This window comes from Leopardus geoffroyi, chromosome A2, assembly GCF_018350155.1.
Source record: "Leopardus geoffroyi isolate Oge1 chromosome A2, O.geoffroyi_Oge1_pat1.0, whole genome shotgun sequence".
Taxonomy (NCBI): Eukaryota; Metazoa; Chordata; class Mammalia; order Carnivora; family Felidae; genus Leopardus; species Leopardus geoffroyi.
Genome location: NC_059331.1, coordinates 18331731 through 18354465, shown reverse-complemented (window position 1 = coordinate 18354465; position 22735 = coordinate 18331731). Strand labels below are relative to the sequence as shown.

General features: G+C 48.9%; 2 protein-coding genes and 1 pseudogene across 14 annotated transcripts; 2 read left to right on the top strand and 1 right to left on the bottom strand.

The window, feature by feature from the left end:
• The first annotated feature begins 94 nt into the window (after positions 1–94).
• On the top strand, positions 95–15003 carry CA2H3orf84 (chromosome A2 C3orf84 homolog). 11 transcript variants are annotated; one of them, XM_045496830.1, is made up of 6 exons: positions 95–351; positions 3432–3467; positions 6980–7093; positions 7995–8026; positions 14165–14221; positions 14615–15003. In XM_045496830.1, the coding sequence occupies exons 3-6, from the start codon at positions 7087–7089 to the stop codon at positions 14999–15001; spliced, it is 483 nt and encodes a 160-aa protein (XP_045352786.1). In that variant the 5' UTR covers positions 95–351; positions 3432–3467; positions 6980–7086; the 3' UTR covers positions 15002–15003. The 11 variants fall into 11 exon arrangements, with proteins under 11 accessions (XP_045352786.1, XP_045352780.1, XP_045352781.1 ...); XM_045496824.1 differs by having other exon boundaries at positions 14591–15003; XM_045496825.1 differs by having other exon boundaries at positions 98–351; positions 14594–15003.
• On the top strand, positions 8034–10380 carry LOC123607479 (annotated as a pseudogene).
• A 712-nt stretch (positions 15004–15715) lies between the features above and the next one.
• On the bottom strand, positions 15716–20929 carry KLHDC8B (kelch domain containing 8B). Of its 3 annotated transcripts, none has more exons than XM_045496811.1 (6): positions 20447–20925; positions 18980–19488; positions 17743–17907; positions 17165–17389; positions 16965–17066; positions 15716–16573 (listed from the first exon to the last, which is right to left on the bottom strand). In XM_045496811.1, exons 2-6 carry the CDS (start codon positions 19353–19355, stop codon positions 16377–16379), a joined length of 1065 nt encoding a protein of 354 aa, XP_045352767.1. In that variant the 5' UTR covers positions 19356–19488; positions 20447–20925; the 3' UTR covers positions 15716–16376. The 3 variants fall into 3 exon arrangements, with proteins under 3 accessions (XP_045352767.1, XP_045352768.1, XP_045352769.1); XM_045496812.1 differs by lacking the exon at positions 20447–20925 and adding an exon at positions 19977–20406; XM_045496813.1 differs by lacking the exon at positions 17743–17907 and having other exon boundaries at positions 20447–20929.
• Between the last annotated feature and the right edge of the window lie 1806 nt (positions 20930–22735).

Genomic DNA, 22735 nt, shown 5'->3' with positions numbered 1-22735 from the left:
ATCTGACCAATGAGGATTAAGTCCTGCCTTCTGGGCCCGCCCCCTCTGCCGCATTGCGTTAAAGGTTTTAACCGGCGTGCCGGTTTTACCAGCACTTTCATTGGCCAGGCCAGGCGGTCTACCTCGGGGCGAGTACTGCTGCAGGCCTTACCTGTCCCACGTGTACCTCTCAAGAGGTACCTGCGTGTCTCCACATTCACACCCAGCTGCCACCCACACCCCACCCAGCATCCCCTCAGCAAGGCAGACTGCTCAGGAGTTACCTGACACACACCCTGCTGCATGCGGAGAGGACTGTGTGCCCAGCGGCTAGGACATGGCTAGGGCCCAAGTGGTCCTAACAAGAGTTGGGTAAGGGGAGCCGCTGGGAAGAGAGGAGCTGTGGTCAAAAGGGAACACAGAACTGGGGGCCTGGCCTGTTGGGGAAAGAAAGGCAAGAAATAGTCCAAGGTACCTTGCCTGCTAGGTACTGACTGGGGCAGCCTGAGGGCAGAGTGGACAGGGGCAAATGGTGTTGGGCGGAGGGGGTCTATGTAACTCTGCCTCTAATGGTTATAGATGGCCTTTAAAGTCGTGAAATAGAGAGTTCACCAATAAAGTTGCATGGATGGAAAACATTGTGTTGATTGAGCCCCAGGACACACAATTTAGAGGCCTAGATAAGGAAAAAGCAGTAAAGGACCCAAAGTAGGTGTGGTCAGGGACAAGGGAGGGACACCAGGAGAGTGAGGTGCTGTGGAAGCCTCCTGGACCATCCTTCAAAGAAGAGGAGGAGACCAGCTATTTTGTTAGATGGGAGAATGGAGGTTTGATTGGAAGGCTGGTTCTTGGATTCCCCAGGAAAGATTTACATGAGGATCCCCACTGGAATAAAGACAGCCAGAGGAAGGTAGCAAGCACAAAGCAGTTTATTAGGTTTATTAAGATGGGAAAGTGGGCAGGCCCAGAGATGGCAACTGTCTTTAAGATGGGTGTCTTTTCTTTTTATGTTTGCATAGTTTATGGGTCATAGCTAGGGCCAACTCTGACTGAGAAGGGAGGACTCCTACTGGTTGGGAGGGGGAATTTTTGGCCCTACAAGGTTCTTGCTGGAATTGTCTTGGCCATCTTGCCCATGGGGTTGGGGGTGTGAAACCCACAATGTAAATATATTATAATGAACCTAGGGAGTCATTTTGGGGCAGAGGTTGAAGTGAGAGTGCACATTCTGCACCTATGGCTCTTGGTCTGTCAGCCCCTGGGTTTTAGAAGCCATAAGACTAAGATTTTAAAAGCCACAAAGTTAGACTTTGTGCCCTCAGGCTTCTAATATGTCACCTATTTATCACAGTCCTTGCCTCAAGCTCACGTCTAACTAACTGCCTACTTCATCAATGTCAGATGCTCCTGATGGGTCAAGGAAAATGAAAAGTAAGAATTAATTATGGGTGACCTTGACAGAAGCAGTTTTAATCGTTGTAGTAGGGGCAAAAACCTGATTATAACTAAGTGTGTGGATTCAAGGCATCTGATAAAGGACTGTTATCCAAAATATATAAAGAATCCTTAAAACCCAACAATAAGAATACAACCCGATTTTAAAATGGGCTAAAAATCTAACATAATGCACCAAAAAAAAAAAAAAAAAAAAGATATATAGATGGCAAATAAGCATATGAAAAGATGCTCAATATTATATATCACTAGGAAAGTGCACATTAAAACAATAATGAGGGGCGCCTGGTTGGCTCAGTCAGTTAAGTGACTAGACTCTTGATTTCCCAACTCTTGATTTCGGCTCAGGCCATAATCTTATGATTCATGAGTTTTAGCCCCACATCAGGCTTCATGCTGGCATTGTGGAGCCTGCGTGGGATTCTCTCTTTCTCTCTGCCCTTCTCCTGCTCGTGTTCTCTCTCTGAAAATAAATAAACTTAAAAAAAATGAGCTAGTACTACACACCTGTTAGACTGGCCAAAATCCAGAACAAACACAAAATGCAGGTGAGGATATGGAGCAACAGGAACTCTCACCACTAATGGAAATGCTAAATAGTACAACCACCTTGGAAGATTGTCAGTTTCTTACAAAACTAAACATAGTCTTGTTACATGATCTAGCAAATCATGCTTTTTGGTATTTACCCAAAGGACTTGAAAACTTATGTCCACACAAAAACCTGCACATGGATATTTATAGCAGCTTTATTACATAATTGCAAAACAAGCAAGCAAGATATCATTTTCAGTAAGTGAATGAATAAATAAACTGTGGTACATTCAGACAATGGGATATTATTAAGCATTAAAAAGAAATGAGCTATCATGCTAGGCAAAGACATAGAGGAAACTTAAATATATCTTCCTAAGTGAATATATATCAAAAAGATTCCAACCATTTGACATTGTGGAAAGGGCAAAATTATGGAGACAGTAAAAGGATCAGTGGTTACCATGGGTTAGGGGGTTGGGAGGTGGAGCACAGAGAGTTTTTAGGACAGTGAAACTATTCTGTATGATACTATAATGGTGCATACGTGTAATTGCATTCGTATAATTGCAGTATACATTTGTCCAAACCCATAGAATATACAACTCCAAGAGTGAACTATGGACTTTGGTGGATAATGACATGTCTATTTAAGTTCAGCAATTACAAGCATGCTATTCTGGTGGGAGATATTAATAATAGGAAAGGTTATGCATGTGTGGGGCAGGAGGTATATGAGAAATCTCTTCCACTCAATTTTGCTGTGAACCTAAAATTGCTCTAAAAGTCTATTTAAAATATACATATAGGAGCGCCCAGGTGGCTCAATCGGTTAAGTGTCTGACTTCGGCTCAGGTCATGATCTCATGGTTCTTGAGTTCAAGCCCCGCGTCGGGCTCTGTGCTGACAGCTTGCAGTCTGGAGTCTGCTTCAGATTCTGTGTCTCCCTCTCGCTGCCCCTGGCCTGCTCATGCTGCTCTGTCTCTCTCCCAAAAGTAAATAAAAACATTAAAAACTTAATATATATATATATATATATATATATATATATATATATATATGTGTGTGTGTGTGTGTGTGTGTGTGTATATATATGTATGTGTGTGTATATATATATATATGTGTGTGTACATATATTAGGGGCACCTGGGTGGCTCAGTCAGTTAAGTGTCTGACTTCAGCTCAAGCCATGATCTCATCTATCCTCTATCCTGAATTTGATGCTTATCATTTCTATGCATGTTTTATACTTTTAGTTCATATGTTTGTATCCATAAACAATACATAACATTGTTTTACATGATTGAATCATTTTATAAATGGTATAATTTGTGCATATTTCTACAATTTGACTTTTTGACTCACCATTTTTAAGACATATCTTTGTGGATTCAAGTATCTTTCTTATTGCCCTGTTGGTAAAACATTCAGACTGCTTACAGTTTTTTTCTTTCCCTATGCAGATGCTGCAATGAACATTTCTGTACCTGTGAATACATGTGAGAAGGGATCTTAAGGGTAACTATAGTAGGGTGGGCTTTCTGGCTAGTACGGCTTACACCAGTGACACCAGCTGGGTCTAAATGTTTCCTCCTGCTAAACTCTTTTTTTTTTAATGTTTATTTGGGGTGCCTGGGTGACTCAGTCGATTGGGCATCTGACTTTGGCTCAGGTCATGATCTCACGGTTCATGAGTGTGAGCCCCTCATTGGGCTCTGTGCTGACAGCTTGGAGCCTGGAGCCTGCTTCAGATTCTTTGTCTCCCTCTCTCTCTGTCCCTCCTTGCTCATGCTCTGTCTCTCTTTCCTTTAAATATAAATAAACATTAAAAAAATTAAAGAAAAAAGTTTGTTTATTGAGAGAAAGAGAGCACACATGAGCAGGGAAGGGGTGGAGAGAGAGAGAGAAAATCCCAAGCAGGCTTCACACTTAGCATGGATCCCAACATGGGGCTCGATCTTGACTATGAGATCCTGACCCTTAAGATCATGACCTGAGCTGAAAGCAAGAGTCAGACACTTAACCAACTGAGCCACCCAGGCACCCCTGCTTTTTATTGGTACATTTTTAGAGACTGATTGCCTCTTCTTTTGGTTAGTGAAAGGGCTGAACTCTTCATGTCCCTGTGTTACAAATGAGAAAGAGACAATAATCTGCGGAAGAGTAGCTTGGAATGGAACCACAATGTCAAATATTTTCATGCTCCTTCTTTTGCTGCTCTATTATGCTCTCTTTCTTCACTGGGGCCCTGGTAACAGTCACCTGCCCCAGTGTTCTCAGACATCATAGACTCCTGAGAGAAAAGTTTACGGAGCCTTATTCTGAAGCAGCACTTTATCCTAAGAGCCATAAACCCTTTTAACATTTCTTCTGAGTCCACAGAATGCTTTCTAAATTTATGTCCCTGGCAGTATGGTTGCACAATTCTTTTTTTTTTTAATTTTTTTTTTCAACGTTTATTTATTTTTGGGACAGAGAGAGACAGAGCATGAACGGGGGAGGGGCAGAGAGAGAGGGAGACACAGAATCGGAAACAGGCTCCAGGCTCTGAGCCATCAGCCCAGAGCCCGACGCGGGGCTCGAACTCACGGACTGAGAGATCGTGACCTGGCTGAAGTCGGACGCTTAACCGACTGCACCACCCAGGCGCCCCATGGTTGCACAATTCTAAAATGCAAGATTCACCTCTAAAATGTTCTTTGATATTTCATTGACTGTATTCATCACACTCCACTGTGGACTATGTTTCTATATGTAAGGACTCTCCCAGAATGTTAATGATGAGGGGCATATTTCTCTCATAAAGAAGTAAAACCAAGCAGGAAGCACAAAGGGGTAGCAGACTGGGTACTGCCTCAACAACCAGCAGCATTGTGCAGTCACAACCTCTCTTTGTCACTAAGCAACAAGAGGTTGACCTCTGAGATTCTCTTTCCTCAGGCATAGCCTCAAAAAGACAAGAGGAAAGTTTGCCTTTTCTGCTTCCTTCCTGGAAAGATGCAAAGTGCTTTAGTAGGATCCTGGGTAAGAGTGCATTTTACAATTAATCCTGGCCCTTGGCTCTAGGGTAGTACCTGAAATTTGAATGAATCATGAGAATAAATTTAGCAAGACAGGTTTCATTGAGCACACAGGCTCGTGAAGGACCTTGAACTTCCCATTCCCCCTCTGCCATTCTGAGGTCACCCCTGTAGCCTACCTAGTCTTTACAATGCCATGTCCTTTTCCATGTGTCCTGGTCTGATGCTAATCAGCTGAACCTCCTAGTCTAATAGCCACCCCATTTATTCCCAGTCCTTTGCTTGGTCCTCCCATACTTCTGAAATTTGACTGTTCTCTATACTGGGAACATCTTGCAGTCAAAGACTGTTTTCTTCCATGTGTATATCCCATGCCTGGAATGCAGTAAAGGCCCAGTAAATACTATTGAATTAAACTGAATATTGAGCAAGCAGCGTCCAACAGACAGTAGAAAGATGGACAGACAAGTTGGGCAACCTGAGCCCTCGGTGGGATGAAAAGATAAAGGACCTCTTAGTCATGTATAAGAACCCACAGTAATGGCCAGAGGACAAACTTGGGAGAGCTTCTTTCTGCTCAGGGCTATGATCATGGAGGACCAACCACACCGATCCTCTCCAGGGAGCTCTCAGGACAAAGAGTTGGGCTCTAGGAGTTCCCTGGCTAGACATGCGTATTGTCCATAGGGTGTCTACCTAATGACATCAACACAGTATGGCTCCTTCTTAGACCCCTGATAAGTGCTCATTTCTGTCTTTTGCCAGTCCCTGTCTCTGAAATTCTCTCCAGAAGGTATCACTGTTAGTGAAGTACTTATTTTGAAAAGTTTATCCCTTGCTTAGGTGTCCCAGTTTCAGAGGGTACCCTTCTTGCCCCAGAACATCAGGGTATGTGGCAAACAGGTGTTCATGACTTTGTCAATGGATGCCCAAGATGGATCCATTCAATCCCCAGAGAAAGATCGTATCACTGGACAGTGGCCTGTTCTCAAAACTTTGCTCAGTGCTTTGAATCACCTCAGCTCAGAACCTGTTTGAGCCCCTCCCCTGATGAAAAGTCTCCCTTTGTTCTTAGAAGAGAATCCATATTCTTTTTTCTTTTATTAAAAAAAAATTTGTAATGTTTATTTATTTTTGAGAAAGAGCATGCATGGGGGAGGGACAGAGAGAGAAGGAAACATAGAATCCAAAGGAGGCCCCGGGCTCTGAGCTGTCAGCACAGAACTCAATGAGGGACTTGAACCCATGAACCACAAGATCACGATCTGGGCTGAAGTCAAATGCCTAACCGACTGAGCCACGCAGGCAACCCAAAAAATGCAGGTGGCCCGAGAATGCATATTCTTAAACCAGTGTTTCCTTGACCTTACCTCACTTGTTTGCTCACAATCCTTTAGTCATAAAGCCTCTTGTTTATTCTAACATATCTCTCTTTTTCTGACCTCCAGTCCTTTTACTCTTTCAGTTCCCATCCCATAGAATATTCTTCTGCTGTTCCTCATACAGCTGACTCCTTCTCACGTTCAGGTCCCACCCTCAATGTCATGAGGGGCTATCCCTGTTCTCTATCACTATTGATCCTAGTCACCAGGTTATTTCTTCCCCGACCCTATTTGCTGTGTCTGACTCCTCCACTAGAAGGAAGATTCACAAGGGCCAGGATCTTTCAGTCCTTTCACTGCTGTCTCCCCAGCTTATATTAGGGCCTCAAGGGAAAGATAGTGAAGAAAGATGGAAGAAAGGAAAGAAGGGAAAGAAAAAAAAAAAAAAAAAGGTAGCCTTTCCCTGCCCACACATAGCCCTCCCAGGTAAGCCAGCACAGCTAAAGCCAACTGTTCTAATGATGGATGGCAGACGGGTGTCTCTTGTTCTCAGATTCTTTTTATTCTGTCAGTAGCTCCCAAGAGAGGCTTCTAGCCAGGAGACCCTGAGGTCTGAGACTCAGGATAAGTGTTTGTGAAGGATTCACCCTCATACTTGCCTTGTTATAGCACAACACTGGCTTTTATGGGCACTACAGAGGCCAATTCAAGAGTGAAAGTGCTCAAGAATACCGTCTTGCAGCCAAGCCCCAGCCTCCAGCAGTGTTCCTGCGGCGATGTCAGGTACAAGGTAGCCCTGGGGGAAGCTGGGGTGGCTGGCCCAGTTTCTACTTGTCTCAGACCCCAAGAGCATCATCCCTAAACCTACCACAGCTGGACTGACATCTTATGCCAGCCTATCCCCAGGAAATGCATGAGGCCTGGCTCCTCTTCCCTGAAGTGGCAGGTCTTCCCCTTACAGACAGGGTGGAGAAGAGCTAGTACCAGGCTAGATAGTCTTGCTCAATGTTCTTTCTAGATGTAGGGAGAGTCAGGGCCCAGGTTGGGTAAGTGGCCATGGAAAGAGAGCTTCCAGAATCCATAATGTAAGCCTTGAGTTTTGCCAACAACTGCTCTCAAGTCTAGATTCTTTGATGTCATAAAAGCCCATGGTCAAACACACAGTCAGCCTTATAGTCTGGGGGCCCCAGGAGGCCTTCTCTGGTGAGGGAAGCAGCATATAAAGTGACATGTGTAGCCAACGAGGACCAGAAAGGAGTGATGGCAGAGGTGGCTGGAAAAGGCTTCCAGAGAACAGGAGAGAGATGCAGGGCCCAGACCCTCCACTGCTTCTAGGCCTGGAGACAAGGAGAGGGTACTGAGCATCAGTTGGGGGTCCCAACAGTAAAAAGCTCACTCAATGCAGGAGAACTCAGCAGAGTGTACATGCAAAGGAATAGATGTAAGAGCCTCAGGTAAAGGTGGTATCACAAGTTGGTAACAACCAGGTGGTCAGTACCTTTGGACCCAAAGGGACAAGGGGAAGGTATGGCTCCTAGAACCCAGAAAGAGAGGGTGGTTTGGAGAGAACCACACTGAGAGGAGTCATGATCTAGGGTGGAGAGACACAGACAGGCAAGGGCTAGCCTGGGAGGGAGTTAAGAGAAGAAACACCTCCTCCTTTCTTCTCTCTATCTCCTCCCAGGGCTTTCCAGTGGCCAGAGGGAAGGCAGCCTGGTGAGGAATGCACTCAGATCATCCCTGTGGGCAACAGCAGTGGGAATACCTTGGAAAGGGACCTGGAGGAGTGTCTGGAACATGCTCTGCCCACTACAGCTTCTTGCTTCCCAGCTTCTAGACAGATCCTACTTGATCTGCCATCTGAATTCTCCAGCACTTGCTTTCCCAGGCCAAGAACAGGGTCCTGGAGGCTGCCATGCTATGGAGCCTGAATCTCCTTAGGATTCTCAGTTGGAAGCACTGGCTGGCAATGCCTACTGAGTGAGCCAGGCCCAAATGCAACTCCAGACCGCTCATCTGGGTCCACCTCCCCTTGAGAGTAATGGGACCGGGGTAGTGCAGGGATAGAGGCAAACTGGGGACTTCTGGCTAGGTTTTTGTAGTAGCCCAGTGGCAGTTGTAATCCTAAAAACTGGAACATCCTCTCAATCTGGTCCCCAGAAAAGAAGTAGGGAACATGTTTTGGGGCATATTTTAATTGAAGACTTGCTACACCAAGCATTTACTAGCATTACCACTGGCTCCAAACAGCATGATCTATGTATCTTGGACTCAGATTGTATAAATGCCAAGTATAGTGGCTCTTTCTAGGTCTAAAGCTCTTCTAATTAGTGGGACTGCTTGGGGAAGGTGCACATTTTATTTTCCTATTAGTTGAGAGATACCAGATTTCAGCCAGCTGATTACAGCTATTGTTGAAAACCTTTCTAAGATGTGACACCACTTTTCTTTAGTTTGGAGCAGGTAGAAATTTTGTTCATGTCATTTAGACACAAGAAATTTCTCTTTTCTTCTTTTTATCTTCTAGATGAGATTAATTTATTGGTAGCTTTCACCTACCTAACTCTTGGGACATGTAATCCTGGTTCTGTTTGTTCTTAAGATCAGACAAGAGTCCCAGGGACCCATGATTTGGAGTAGGTCTTTCATTGGCGGTGCAACCCCTGCCATGCCTCAGTCTGTTACAGGGGCTCCTCACTCAGCACCCTACTGACTGCAAAATGCCCAGCCTCCACAGGGTCCCTTAGCCTTCCCATACACAAATATTGCCCCCTCCCAAGAAATCTACTTCTCCTCCAAGGCCTCTTCAGCTGGAACCCCAGCCCAAGCTGCACCTGCTCAGAGACTATAGGCTTTACTACCTCAATGGAAAAAGGAGCATTAGATGGTTTAGAAGCAAAGAAGCAGGTGAAATTCTCTCCAGGTACAGGAATACTCAGAACTGCCTGGGTGGAAGGAAATGACCACACTTCTCACCAGGCTCTCACTATTGTGAGAACAAAACTTAAGTCAGTGGGAGTCACTAGATTATCCTGCCACTGTAAGAATAGTGAGTTTTGCTCTTCTGGGGATGGTGTCTAGAGGCATTCAGAATGATCCAAAGTTTGGCATACCATCATAGGCCATCCTACAATACAGTCTCTAACAAAACTAAGCTGTCCTGAATCCATGGTAATAGAATTGTGTACTTTTATACCAACAAGATTGGAAAAGCCCCCAAATCTGCATGTGGCACATGAGCAGGCTGACTTCAAGAAGTTTGTGCTGTGAGACCTAAAGTTCTTATGAGGTTGTCTAAAACAGAAAACCATGTCAGCAGGGTGGTACTTCACATATGCTAAGTGTGTCCATGACCAGATCAAGTGTGCTTTCCTTATTGAGGAGCAGAAAAACGCTGTTAAAGTGTTGAAGGCACAAACGCAGTCAGAAAGCTAATTTTTTTAATGAAACTTTTTTGAGTAATTTTTTTAAAAATCAAAAGACAAAAATATATATATAGTGAGTTTTCATAGGGCTGCCTCCAACAACAGAGGCATCCACATTCCAGGGCTGTGTACAATTCTTCAGCTGAGGATAGAGATGCAAAAGAAATTTGGGGATCAGTTGGAACTTGCTGCAGATTCCCAGGGTTTTTTTTAATTGAAATTTTTATTGAAACAATTATAAATTCATAAGCTGTTATGAGAAATAATAAAAATCCTTTCTACATTTTTCCCAGTTTCCCCCAATGATAACATTTTGCAAAACTATAGTATAATATCACAACCAGGACATTTTCATTAATGCAATCCACCTATCTCAGATTTCCAGTTTTACTTATTCTCATTTCTGTGTGTATATTAAGATCTATATAATTTTATCACCTATGTAGGTTTGTGTATCCACCACCACAGTTAAGATACTGGCCAACCTCACAAGTATCCCTGGTTCTGGCCTTTTGTGACCACACCCACCAGCCTTCTGCTCCTCCACCCTTCTTCTGTCTCTTATCGCTGGCAACCACCACTCTCTTCTCCCTAAAATTTTGTCACTTCAAAATGTTATATAGGGGCACCTGAGTGGCTCAGTCGGTCAAGTGTCCAACTCTTGGTTTCAGCTCAGGTCATGATCTTATAGTTTCGTGAATTTGAGCCCCTGCATCGGGCTCCACGGATTCTCTCTCCCTGTCTCTCTGCCCCTCCCCCACTCACGCTATCTCTGTCTCTCTCAAAATAAATAAACCTTAAAAAAAGATTATATAAATAAAATGATACAGCATGAAACCTTTGGACATTGGTTTTTCTTTCTCAGCATAATTTCCTAGAGATTCATCTAAGTTGTTCATGGTTCATTCCTCTTCACTACTGAGTAGTATTCTATGGTACGTATATACCACTTTGTGTAACAATTCACCTATTAGAGGATATCTGGGCTGATTCTAGTTTTTGACTCTTATAAAAAAAGGTGCTATGAACATTTGTGTACAGGTTTTGGGGGGGACATAAATTTTCATTTCTTTAGAATAAATGTCCAGGAATGCAATTGCTGGGTCACATGGTAGTTGTGTGTTTAGTTTTTAAAAGAAACTGCTGAACTGTTTCCTGGAGTGAATGACTGTACCACTTTACATCCCCACCAGCAATGTATTAATGATCTAGTTTCTCTGCATTCTCCCCAATATTCGGTGTTGTCTCTATGTTTTATTTTAGTCATTCTGATTAATATGTCATGATATCTCATTGTGATTTTAATTTGCATTTCCCTAACGTTTAATGATGGTGAACATCTTTTCCTGTGTTATTTGCCATCTGTATATCCTCTTTGGTGAAATGTCTTCATGTTGTTTGCCCATTTTCTAATTGGATTTTTTTTAATTTTACTTTTTATTTTTTTTAATTTACATCCAAATTAGTTAGCATATAGTGCAACAATGATTTCAGGAGTAGATTCCTTAGTGCCCCTTACCCATTTAGCCCATCCCCCCTCCCACAACCCCTCCAGTAACCCTGTTTGTTCTCCATATTTATGAGTCTCTTCTGTTTTGTCCCCCTCCCTGTTTTTATATTATTTTTGTTTCCCTTCCCTTCCCTTATGTTCATCTGTTTTGTCTCTTAACATCCTCATATGAGTGAAGTCATATGATTTTTGTCTTTCTCTGACTAATTTCACTTAGCATAATACCCTCCAGTTCCATCCACGTTGTTGCAAATGGCAAGATTTCATTCTTCTTGATTGCCGAGTAATACTCCATTGTATATATATACCACATCTTCTTTATCCATTCATCCATCGATGGACATTTGGGCTCTTTCCATACTTTGGCTATTGTTGATAGTGCTGCTATAAACATGGGGATGCATGTGTCACTTCGAAACAGCACACCTGTATCCTGTGGGTAAATACCTAGTAGTGGTTGTAGGGTAGTTCTATTTTTAGTTTTTTGAGGAACCTGCATACTGTTTTCCAGAGTGGCTGCACCAGCTTGCATTCCCATAATTGGATTGTTATTTTACTGTTGAATTGTGAGAATTCTCTATATATTCTAGATACTATTCCTTCATTGGATATTTGGTTTGCAAATATTTTCTCCCAGTCTGTAGCTTGTCTTTTCATCCTCTTTACATAAACTTTCACAGAGCAAAACTTGAAAAATTTTTTTTGATGAGGTCCAATTTGTCAATTTTTTCTTTTATTGCTCTTGCTTTTGGTGTCAAGTCTAAGAACTCTTTCCCTAGTTCTAGATTCTGAGGATTTTTTCGTATGTTTTTTTTTTCTAAAAGGGTCCTGGGGTTTTTTTTTTTTTTTTTCAACGTTTATTTATTTTTGGGACAGAAAGAGACAGAGCATGAACGGGGGAGGGACAGAGAGAGAGGGAGACACAGAATTGGAAACAGGCTCCAGGCTCTGAGCCATCAGCCCAGAGCCTGACGCGGGGCTCGAACTCACGGACCGAGAGATCGTGACCTGGCTGAAGTCGGACGCTTAACCGACTGCGCCACCCAGGCGCCCGGGTCCTGGGTTTTTAATCTCTGTCGTGTCAGCTTGCTTTATGAGGAATGGAAGGTAAGGCTGGCTGGCTTCCCACCTTCATGGAGTTTTCAATCTACCTGGAAAACCAGCACCAGGTGTCTAAGGCAGGATCTCCTGTAGGGGAGCTTTTTAAAGACACACACCACAGGCTCCACCCTGAAGAATCTGGTTCAGGGATCTGGGATGGATCTAGCCCCAGCCTTTACTCTAGGAACCTGCTGTCAGCCACTGCTCATACCCCAACCCAGGAAAGCCTGAACTCATCAGATCAGACACTTCATTCAAGTCTACAGCAGGAGAAGCTGAATGACTGACTAGAGACTGGGGACTCTGGGGGCAGAGACCAGGCACAAAGGCAAGGTTGATGGTCTTGGGAGAGATTTCTATTGAGGTCTGGGGGTTTGGGAGGTGGTCTTTCTCTGCCTGGGGATAGGGCATGGTTCTCTGGCTCCCAGCTGGGCCAAAGCAAATGCCCCAGGGACCTCTGTCCCTGTTCATGATTTAAACAGCAAACACATATTGAGCCCAGTGCCAGGCACTATGCTCAGTTTTGGAGTTACAGATGTGAGCAAAACAGACAATAACCTTTGCCCACAATGAGCTTATGTTCTAGTCAGGAGTATTAGCTGGTAAGCAACATCATACTATGTAGTCACATAGTATTCCAGAAAGTGAAAAATGCAGAGTTGGCATGATGGCACTGCTGGTGTAGTACTTGAAGAAGCCCTCCCAAGAAGGAAGTGAGAGGGAGTCCTATGGCCAGTTGCAGGAAGAGTCCCAGACAGAAAGCACAGGTGGTGCAAAGGCCCAAGGTGGGAATAGCTGGTGTGTTTGAGGAGCAGTAAAGATGCCAGTGTGAGTTGCAGGTAATGGAGGGATCAATATAGTGTGGGTCTCATGGACCACTGTGAAGACTTTGGCTTTTACAAACATGAGGAACTGTCATGGGTTTTCAGCAAACAAGGAAGGTGATCTGATCTATGTATCATAAGAATTATTCTGCCTATTAAGAGGACAACAGACTGGAGGGAAAAGCTTGGAAGCAGAGACACCAGGTAGGAAGCTTTTTCAATAATTCAAGCAACAGAAGGAGGTGGCCCTTGGATGAGAGAAAGCAGTGAACTTGCTGAGGAATGGTCCAATCCTAGGTTCATATTGAAGGAATGATCAACAGGATTTCTTGACACACTGGATGTAGGGTATGAAAGAAAAGAATCAAGGGGACTTCAAGGTGTTTGGTAGGACCTAGCTGCCATGACCTGAGCTGGGGGAGGCTCTGAGGGGTGGGGGGGGGGGGGGGTTGGGGAATGATCCAGAGCTCAGTCATGTGTTTGGAGATACCTGGAAGACATTTACAAGGGGCTATGAAATAGGCTGTTGGCTATTGAGTCTAGAATTCAGGAGAGAGCTCAAGCTAGAGAGAGAATTGACAGTTTTCAGGTGGTACTTACTTAGGGCCAAGAGTTTGGGTTGCTGATGAGGGATTAAATGTGGACAGAAAGGAAGCCTCTGGTCCTGGTCCTGGGCAATCTAGAGATAAAGGGTCTGACACGAACCTTGAACCACTGCCCTCCTGATGGCAGTATGTCTTAGAAGATGCCTCAGCCCCATCCTCAATCAGCAGCCCTAGAGACTTTTGCTTTGGAGGCAAATGCCAGCATGAGATGTCCTAGGAGTAAGGTGGTGCTTTAATTTGTAACTGCCCTTTCAGGATTTTGGCAAGTTTAGCAGTTTAGGGGTAGTAGCTCCTGGCAGCTTCCCTCCATTATGGGTCCTGAGATAACATCTTAAGGGCAGGTAAGCATCATTTCCCCCCATTCACCTTCTTTCTCACTGTCTTTAAAGGAGCCAGCACAGCAACACTTCTTCTCCAAGCATGACAACCGTACTTCTTTCGACAAAGTGAGTGAAGAAAGGAAGGAGAGTGGGCAGACCCTCAGCCTAGGTTGAAGTTGAGGTAGGGTGGAGGGGATAAGACACTGTGGGGAGGGAGGGCTCCTGACAATCTCTCTTGTCTGGAAAATAGCCCATTCCCAAAACAGAAGTTTGGTTTCAGCCACTGGCTTGCCTGACAATGTGCAAGTATTCTGGGGCCCACTGACTTTCTAGAGGCTTCACCCTGGAATGGAAGGCATGGCTGGGGAGCAGGCCAAAGAGGCTGGGGTATGGGCCAGGGGAGCCAGGCATCACCAAGCAGGCTTGGGTTGAGGAGGACCTAAGGAGGGAGGTGTGTGGTGCCAGGACTGTGGGCCAACGGCCCATACCGTTGAGGAGGGCCCCTACTGCCTGCTGCAGGGAATCGGAAGGCGAAAAGACCTGGAGCACCTGTGGCAGCGGCACACCTTCCTGCGCTGGGCACCCTGTGAGCTGGAGTTGAGCCAGCAGCGGCCCCTTGAATCCTCCTACCAGGCCAATTTCCGGTCAGGCCCTGGACTCAGTGACCTCCCCCAGCGCCTTGTCCACTTTGTGCAGATCCAGCCTCCCCGTACCAGCACCACCTATCAGCAGAACTTCTGCCAACCATCCCAGGGTGGCCATTGTGGCAGCAACAATGTGGGGCCAGTCACCAACACACTGCCTGACCTCCCAGGGATCCCAAGACCCAAGCTGCTGCAGCATTACCTTCATGCTGGGGTCTCTGAGTGTCTAAACTGGTCCAGAGCATTAAACAAGGATGGCTAACACAGAGGCCTATCTGTGCTTACAGCCCAAGGGGTCTTAGAAGCTGGAGAGCAGTAAGGTCCATGGAGCCTGTGTGCTGGGCAGGGGAGGATGTGCCCTGGGAACCCTGCCACTAAGTGAGAAGGGGTAAAGTCTATAGGAAGTACCATGGCCAAAGCAAGTCAGTTCTGGGAGTACCTTGCACTCAGTGTGGCTGCAGGGAAAGCAGAGTCAGTGACTCCTACTTGTATCCAGCAAAGACTGGAGGAGGAGGCAAAGGATGGCAGCTTTGATTTCTCCAGGAGGCTATTATGTCTCTAGGGGTCTGGTGTGTGGCCACATAGTTATGCCTAAGCTGGGACAGGGGGAGACTGCTCTGGCCACAGCCTATGCTGGGCTACCCCTCCCTATGGAGGTGAGCAGATGAGGAGCTGCTGGGTGACATGGACCTTGAGGTCATCCTGACCCTGGGGTGCTTTGTTGTAGTTTTCTGAGCTTTTCTTTGACTATCGTGTGAGTATCCTCTAACACCAGGACAGTTGCGGGGGGTGGGGGTGGGGTAGACAGCAGTCATCCTATGTCACCAAAAGAGAAGCTGAGTCTTAGGTGGGGCTAAGACATCAGAGGCCAGATTCAAAAGGCTACTCTGAACCCTCATCCCTGGGAGAGTTGAGACCCCTGAAGGAGGGCCAAAGGTTGCAGGGGCAACACAGGAGTCCACACCAGGGCCACACACCAGATTTTAGCAGCACTTTTACTTTCATGTCTGAACTTCCTGGGTCCTCACAACAGCCCTGTGAGGTAGGTAGGGCAGGAAGGTTTCAGAGATCCCCATTTACGGATGAGGATGCTGAGGCACAGAGAGGTGAAATGACTTGCTCAAGATCACACAGTCAACAGTGTAAAGGGCCCAAAGCCTATATTCTTCCGGTCCTCTAAAGGTTTCTGTATCCACTCCTCCATCCCCTCTGTGTCCCCTGCCCTCTCTGAACCCTCCTGGGGCCACAGAGGCCTTCAAGGCAGGCTGGCAGCTAGGATTTTTCAGGAACAGCCATTGGGGTGAGACTGGTCAACTCTAGGTAGGCACTAATCCTGTGGGACATGAGGCCAGCTCTCCCAGCCTCCCACTTCCCAGTTAGACAGAGGGCCCAGTAGTTCCAGAGCAAGTGTGGAGCTAGGCGTGGTCCATGAATGAATGGGGATAAAAGTGGGTATAAGCATATATGTCCTGCACTAAAGACAAACCCCCCCCCCCTTTGAGACATTTGTCTCAATTGCCTGCCCCTGTGCCTCCCTCATCCCACAGAGCCACAGTGAGCTTCTTCAGCAGCAAAAGGAGCCACAGACATTTGTCTCTGGCACTGTGCTGCTCCAGTGGACCTGTCCCATCAGGCATTCAGACCCCATCACGCAGACACAGTGCCTCCACAGCTTGGCTAGGACCCTGGGCCACACCCCCAATGACAAACAGCCGGGGCCCAGCCTGCAGACTAGAACAGGAGCAGCGGGCTGTGGGCATGGCAGGCAGGGCCTCCCAGCGCCGCCGTGCAAGGCTGAAGCCCTCCACGGAGCCCAGAGGGCATGGCTGGTTTCCTGCGGGAAAGAGACAGAAGTTGTAAATGGCACAGACTGCAAGGACTCCAGCTCTTTTGCTTGGGTTACTAGGGCCTTGCTACTCATCGCTCCCATTCATCATTCGTTCATTTCTTCGTATTTCTATTTGTCCATTCATTCAGTGGTCACTTGACCTGTTTCTGTCTCCTAAACCTCTGCTGGTACAAAGCCCTCAGTCAGGTGCTGAGGGACACCCCAAGAGTTAGGCCGTGCAGACCACACCCTGCCTGCCTCACAGATTGGGAAAGGGAAGCTCACAAAGCCCTGATCCCTGGAGTACCTGGAGAAGGGCAGGAGGGAGTGCTCATGCTTGGGGTTACTCCCGCCTGTCTTGGACTCACCTCCTATCCCTAGCCCCACAGATACTCACCAAGGCCCCCAATGGCCATGATGTGGCCCCCAAGGGAGCCAACCACAAAGTCGGCCCTCTTATCCCTCATGCGCAGGCTGCGGGGCAGCTTGGTCCAGGACCCTGCAGGAAAGGGGAGGTCAGATCAAGTCCCCCAACACACACTGTGCCCCTCCTTCCCACGGAAAGTGGGAGGCCAGCCCAGGCCAGCCACTGCTCACCATGTTCCAGGTCGAACATCTCCACAGTGTTGACAAAATGTGGGCGGGAGTAGAAATTGTGGGGCCCAGGCTGCTGCAGGCCACCCAGGCTAAAGACGTTGCCTTCTGCCATGGCACAGCCGGCAAAGGCTCGGCGGCTGGGCAGGCTTGGGTGCCGGGTCCAGGTACAGGCCTCCAGATCAAAAGCCTCAAAAGCAGTCACTGGGAGCTTTCCCTGGCGGCCCCCTGCCAATGGAATTGGAGCACCTTGGAAGGAGCCTAGGAGGCCTGGCAGGCTCCTCCTTCACCAGGTTGCTAAGCTTTTACTGCTGCCCACCTTAGCTACCCATACCCAGCTGTGTGCACAACAGAGCATGAATCACCCACCCTGAAGATCCTCAGGCATTGGGGTTTGGTTTTCCAGCCTTAGTAGGGCCACCAGAGGTCAGAGCCTCCAAGCAAGCCTGGTTCACCCAAAACTTCTCTTGTTCTGCCATCCCAGACTAAGCCTGATCCCAGCCAACCTATGAAGATAGGTGCTTCTGCACTTCGAGCCCCTTTCCCACATCCTTCCCCCGCCCCCACCCCCAGGCCCTTACCCAGGACATAGATCTTGTTCCCGTGCAGGAAGGTGGAAGCCCCGTAGCAGGGTGTGGGCATGGAGGGTAGTGAAAGCCAGCAGTCCCGCCTGGGCTCATACACCCGAACTTGGGCCTGGGGGGCCGTGTCAGGACCCATTCCCCCCAGAGCATACACCATACCATCTGCATAGAAAAGAGCGATTCAGAGTGCACCTCAGCCTAGCCAGGGCACTCTACCCTGACAGCTGCACTGGTCAGGTCTAGGGGTGGGTGGGGACCCACTTCTGTGTAGTATGTCTCCCAAGCAGCAGAAACCCTCCTTACTTCCCAGAGTGGGGGCTGGGAGAGCTAGGATTCCTGCTCTGGCCAGGGCCCCTCCAAGTGAAGAGCAGGAGGCAGATGATCTAATTATAATCCATCTCTGTCTCCCTGGAGATGCTATGGCAACCAAATCTGGCATCTAAGCAGGACCGGTGGTCAGACCTGGAGGCCACAAGGTGGGGACTTCCCTAGGGGAAGGAAGGTGGAGGATGATTTAAGTCGGGGAGGGGCATATGGGGATCTGCTCAGCATAGAGCTCAGACTGGGGAGGGAACTCTGGAGATCAGCTGGGGGCTGGGAGAGGAGCTTAGGCTTGTAGGATGGAGGTGCTGGCTGCAAGCCTTCTGCCAAAGAGCCCTGCCAGCACCTCTATATCCTGCCCTTTTAGAGTAGGTTCTTGCCCTGTTACACCCTCAGGGTCAGCTGGGAGCATGTCTGGGGGGCCTTGGGGAACCGGGTCAGTCAGCCAAGGGCTTCCATGGCAACCATCCCCAGGCTAGCTTGGCCTTCCCATCTCAGGCTCCCTGGTAAGTGTGTATATGGGAGGAAGGTGGGGGGAATCTAAGCACTTACTGGGCTCTGAGCCAAGGCCCTGTTCCCATCCCCCTCCCCCAGACTATTTATAACCCTGAGAGTCATTGAACTACTCCTCCTTGTGTCTTAGAGAGGAGGAATGGTCAGGGAGGTGGTTGGTGCCTCCCATCATTCTGAGGGCCAGCCTGGGCTCGTTCTCCCACTTCACAGCTGGAAAAGGCAGTTAAGGCTGCTGTTAGCTCAGCTCAGAGCTAGGTAGGAGAGGGTCTTACAAGAATCAAATCTATGTCCAGGGTACTCAGACAAAATTTACATCTTTTTTCCAATCTCTAAGAGTAAGGGACCAAGGAAAGGATGGAGGGTGTTGGAGCACCTCAGGGACCTCCTTAAGGCCACTCACCTCTCTCCACAGTTGCAACCCCCATGGCTGCCTGAGGGAGGGTGGCCCGACGCTCCCAGCGGCCCTCATCAGCCAGGAAGGCCTCCACAGCAGCTACAGGGCTCTGGCCCTCATCCACACCGCCCACCACTAGCACCTGCTTGCCCAGCACCACAGCAGCCGCACCAGCCCGGGCAGTGGGAAGGGGTGCCAGTGTGAGCCATGTATGCGAGGCCATGTCCAGTGTCTCAGCAGTGTCCAGGGGCAGTCCAGCCCGGCCACAGCCCCCCAACACTAGCAGGTGCCCATCCTGGTATGCCACTGTGCCATACACCCGGCAGGTGGGCATGGGTGGGAACACCTGCCAAGCAAAGGCCCGGCCACCTCCTGTAGCCATGGTGTTCACCTCCAGTGGTAGGCCATACTATCTGCTCAGGCTGTAGGCCTCACTGAGGGGCATGATGCGGCCTCATCTTGACTCTATCAGGACTACAGGGAGTGTCTGACCAATCCAGGGACCTTGCCTTCACCTGGAGGAGAGAGGGAAAACAAGGGTCAGGGCCATTGACCAGTCCCTCGGGGTACAGTTGAGCAGTCTGTAGGTAAGGGCAGGACTGGCTCAGAATCACTGGTGGGAAGGCATGGAGGAGGACATACCCCTGTTGGCTAGCACACCACTGCTGGGGTGCCTCTGGGGTGGGAAAGAAGGCAGATTACCAGATACTTAGGCAAATTCCCCTCTTCCTATGGGGCATGAAGGATTCTCCTCCCACCCCCTGCCTTCACCTAACACCTCCACCCCAGCCAAATCTAGGTCTAGGTGGTAGGTAAGTAATCTAGGTCTAGGTGGTAGGTAAGTTGACTAGGATAAGACACTCCACCCTGGCCCCCTTCCCTTCCTTTCAACAATCCTCATTCTGGTGCTTTGCATGAATGGAGTCCTACTGTACCCTCCCCTTATTGGCTTCCAGTGGGTCTCCCACATGCTGCCAGGGATCAGACTCCAGGGTATACTTACAACCCTTTTGGGGGCCATTCCATAGAGATCATCCATTCCCACCAGCAAAAGGCCAAGATCAGGGCGTTTGGGACTAGGAGAGGAGGAGATGGACGCCAGGGCCCCACATTCCCCCTTCAGCTCTACTATCAGGGGGTTGTTCGTGCCAGGTTCCCAGAGGCCAGTCTCCTTGGTGTCCAGAAGTAGGGGAGGGGGGTTGATTTGGGGATCCCATGATCATAGGACTCTAGACTCCCATAGTCCAGGGCGTTTCCAGTAGGAATGAGCAGCTGGACTTCCACAGCAGATCCCCAAGTTCCTCAGCCTTTCCTTTCCCGTGGGGGCCACGCTCCTGGGACCCTTGGCGTGATGGCCTCCTGGCCCCAAACTTCCAGCTCGCGGGAGGCGGGGGGCGGGTCCAGGCGAGCGCGCTTGGGGCTCTGCGCCCAGCGCCCCAAACTTCCCCTGAGCGCGGCTCCTGCGGGACTCACCGGCCGGGGCTCCGGCGCCGCCGGGACGCGGGGTCCGCCGTTCCGGCTCCGTGCCGGCTCTGGCTGGGGCTGAGGCCAGCCTCCGCGGGGCTCCGGCGGGGCTCCGGCTCGGCTCGGCGCGGGGCGGGGCTGGACCGGGTCCGCCCCTCGTCCCCCCTCCCGACTGGGGAAAATCTCCCCCCGCCTTAACCCTGCACCTGCCGTGGCCAGAGCAGGGCGCGTCGACCCACAGTCACACGCAAACCGGTAAACAGACAAATGGACATGTGGACGCTGGGCCTGTCCAGGATTTAGGGTCCGACCTCGGGCGGGAGGAGAAATGAAGCAGCAGTGAGCAGCACAACACGTGTGTGGTGGGGAATCGTTCTGAGTGGGACCCAGCCTGGGGAACACCCGCGGGGGAAGGGGCGGAGGGCGGGCTAGCAGAACCAGCAGGCTTGGGGGACCGGCGCCCGCCCACCGGCACTAAGCTCAAAGAGCCCAAAGACCGGCTTCGCGGCGGCGCCCCCTGGAGGACGTTTGGGGCGTGGCCTGGGCCTTTGGTGGGGTCGGTGGCTGGGTCGCACTTCCCCAGGCACACAGCAGGGCGCTGAATAGGTCCTACGGTGGACAGTGAGGCTAGCAGGGGATGGAGGAGCACACAGTGCTGGCCTCAGTGCTTGACAGGCCCTTCCACAGGCCTGGGTGGGGAAAGTTCTTGTGGGGAGGGTAGCTCTGAGTAAGGGATGAACTTCAAGAATCAGAGGCCAGGCAGGTCTCTCTCTAGGGCCTGAGGCCTGGGCTACTCTGGGGCCCAAGACATTTTGTGACTGTTCATAGCAAGTTGGTATGACAGAGGCCCATTTATTTCAGACCCAGACCCTGGCCCAGCCTATCTTCTGAGCATGCAGAGTATTGGCTAAGTCTGTGAGCTGGAAGCTCATTCGTGCAGGTTGGTGGTCACCCAGAAGAAATCCTGTGGGTTTCTGTGCTTGCTACTATCTTGTCCCTCTTTCATGGACAGTGTGTGTCTCACTTTCCCCAGAAGCACATCTGGAGGTAAAGATAGCAGTATATATAGTTAATGTGGGAGATGAGGCCAAGAAGCACCAGCAGAGGAGTGGCAAAAAGAGAAAGCAGCCAATAAAGGGTGTGTCATCAAGCAAGTTACCACTGTTGGCAACTGGGACCAAATCTTGCTGGGTTCTCTCCCAGAGCAAAGGTTGCTTGAGGAATTCATTCTCAAATCTCCATCAGTCACGGGTTGAGAGCTGCTGGGGGTGGGGGAGGGGGTGGGGTGGGGGAGGCACTGAGTCCTTGGTTTGCCAGACTTCTGAAGCCTGCCCTGAGTGTGGGCAGAGCCTTCTCCATGACTAGAGAGAGAGTCCAGCTCCTTTCACAGGCTGGCAGTTGGAGTTGGAAGGACTACATGGAAATGGTGGTATCAAGGCAGGTTTCAGAACCTGACTAGGTGGCTTCCATCCTCTCACTTCACTCTGCCTTTCACTTGCTCTTCACTTAGCACACTTGTACCTTCCTCCACGGGGTGTTCACACTGCTCTGCAGAACCCTCACATTTCCCACTATTCCCTTTCCAGGCCCTTTCCCCTCTCCATTCCAGCAATTAAGCGCTTAAAAGCCTCCTACTTTAAGACACATCCCAGTACCCCCAAGTCCCTCCAGCCTCCCTTTCCTCCCCTCCAATCACCTGCTACCTGCTACTTCATGTCCACTGCTCCCCCCAAATTGCTCTTGTCAAAGTCTCTATGGAACACCATATAGCTAAAACTACAGGTCCCTATGGTCTTCATCTCAACTGAAATCTTGCTGACATCTTCAGAGTTTCATTCCTTGTGACCTTGGCACCTCTGCTCCTGCTTGTGCTGCTGCTCAGAGTCTTTTACAGGCTCTGGTTCCTCTTCTCCCTTGGAAGTGGCTCCTGAAGATCCAGCCCTGGCTTTTCTCTTTGTCACATAGACTCCCTCCTTGAGTGATCCCTCCCAGGCCCACCGGCCTCGCCCACAACTAGATATCCACCAGATCTCTGATCAGGTGGAAATGGGTCTAGGTCCCATCACTCAGGGCTGTAAAAGATGCCAAATGGAGAGCAAGAGCTGGATCCTGGGACAACCTTGTGGTCTCTGCCAACCTCATCCTGTCTGATCCCAGTTATGCCTACAGGGTCAGCATCCACCAAATTCCAGGTCAGGTCACACTTTTCTCTGATGAATGCTCCCAGAGTTCCATCTGGAACATACTGAGCACCAAGAGGCAGAAGGGTCAGCTTCCCCTCAGAGTGCTAGGTACCCA

Coding starts and splice junctions, on each gene's coding strand:
- CA2H3orf84 (XM_045496819.1), top strand. CDS start 4,966: ATGCAAAGTGCTTTAGTAGGATCCTGG. Junction 4,993..6,979: donor GTGCTTTAGTAGGATCCTGG/GTAAGAGTGCAT, acceptor GCCTTGTTATAG/CACAACACTGGCTTTTATGG. Junction 14,222..14,590: donor ACCGTACTTCTTTCGACAAA/GTGAGTGAAGAA, acceptor CATACCGTTGAG/GAGGGCCCCTACTGCCTGCT.
- KLHDC8B (XM_045496811.1), bottom strand. CDS start 19,355: ATGGCTACAGGAGGTGGCCGGGCCTTTGCTTGGCAGGTGTTCCCACCC. Junction 17,390..17,742: donor GAACAAGATCTATGTCCTGG/GTAAGGGCCTGG, acceptor TTCCATTGGCAG/GGGGCCGCCAGGGAAAGCTC. Junction 16,574..16,964: donor CATGGCCATTGGGGGCCTTG/GTGAGTATCTGT, acceptor TCTTTCCCGCAG/GAAACCAGCCATGCCCTCTG.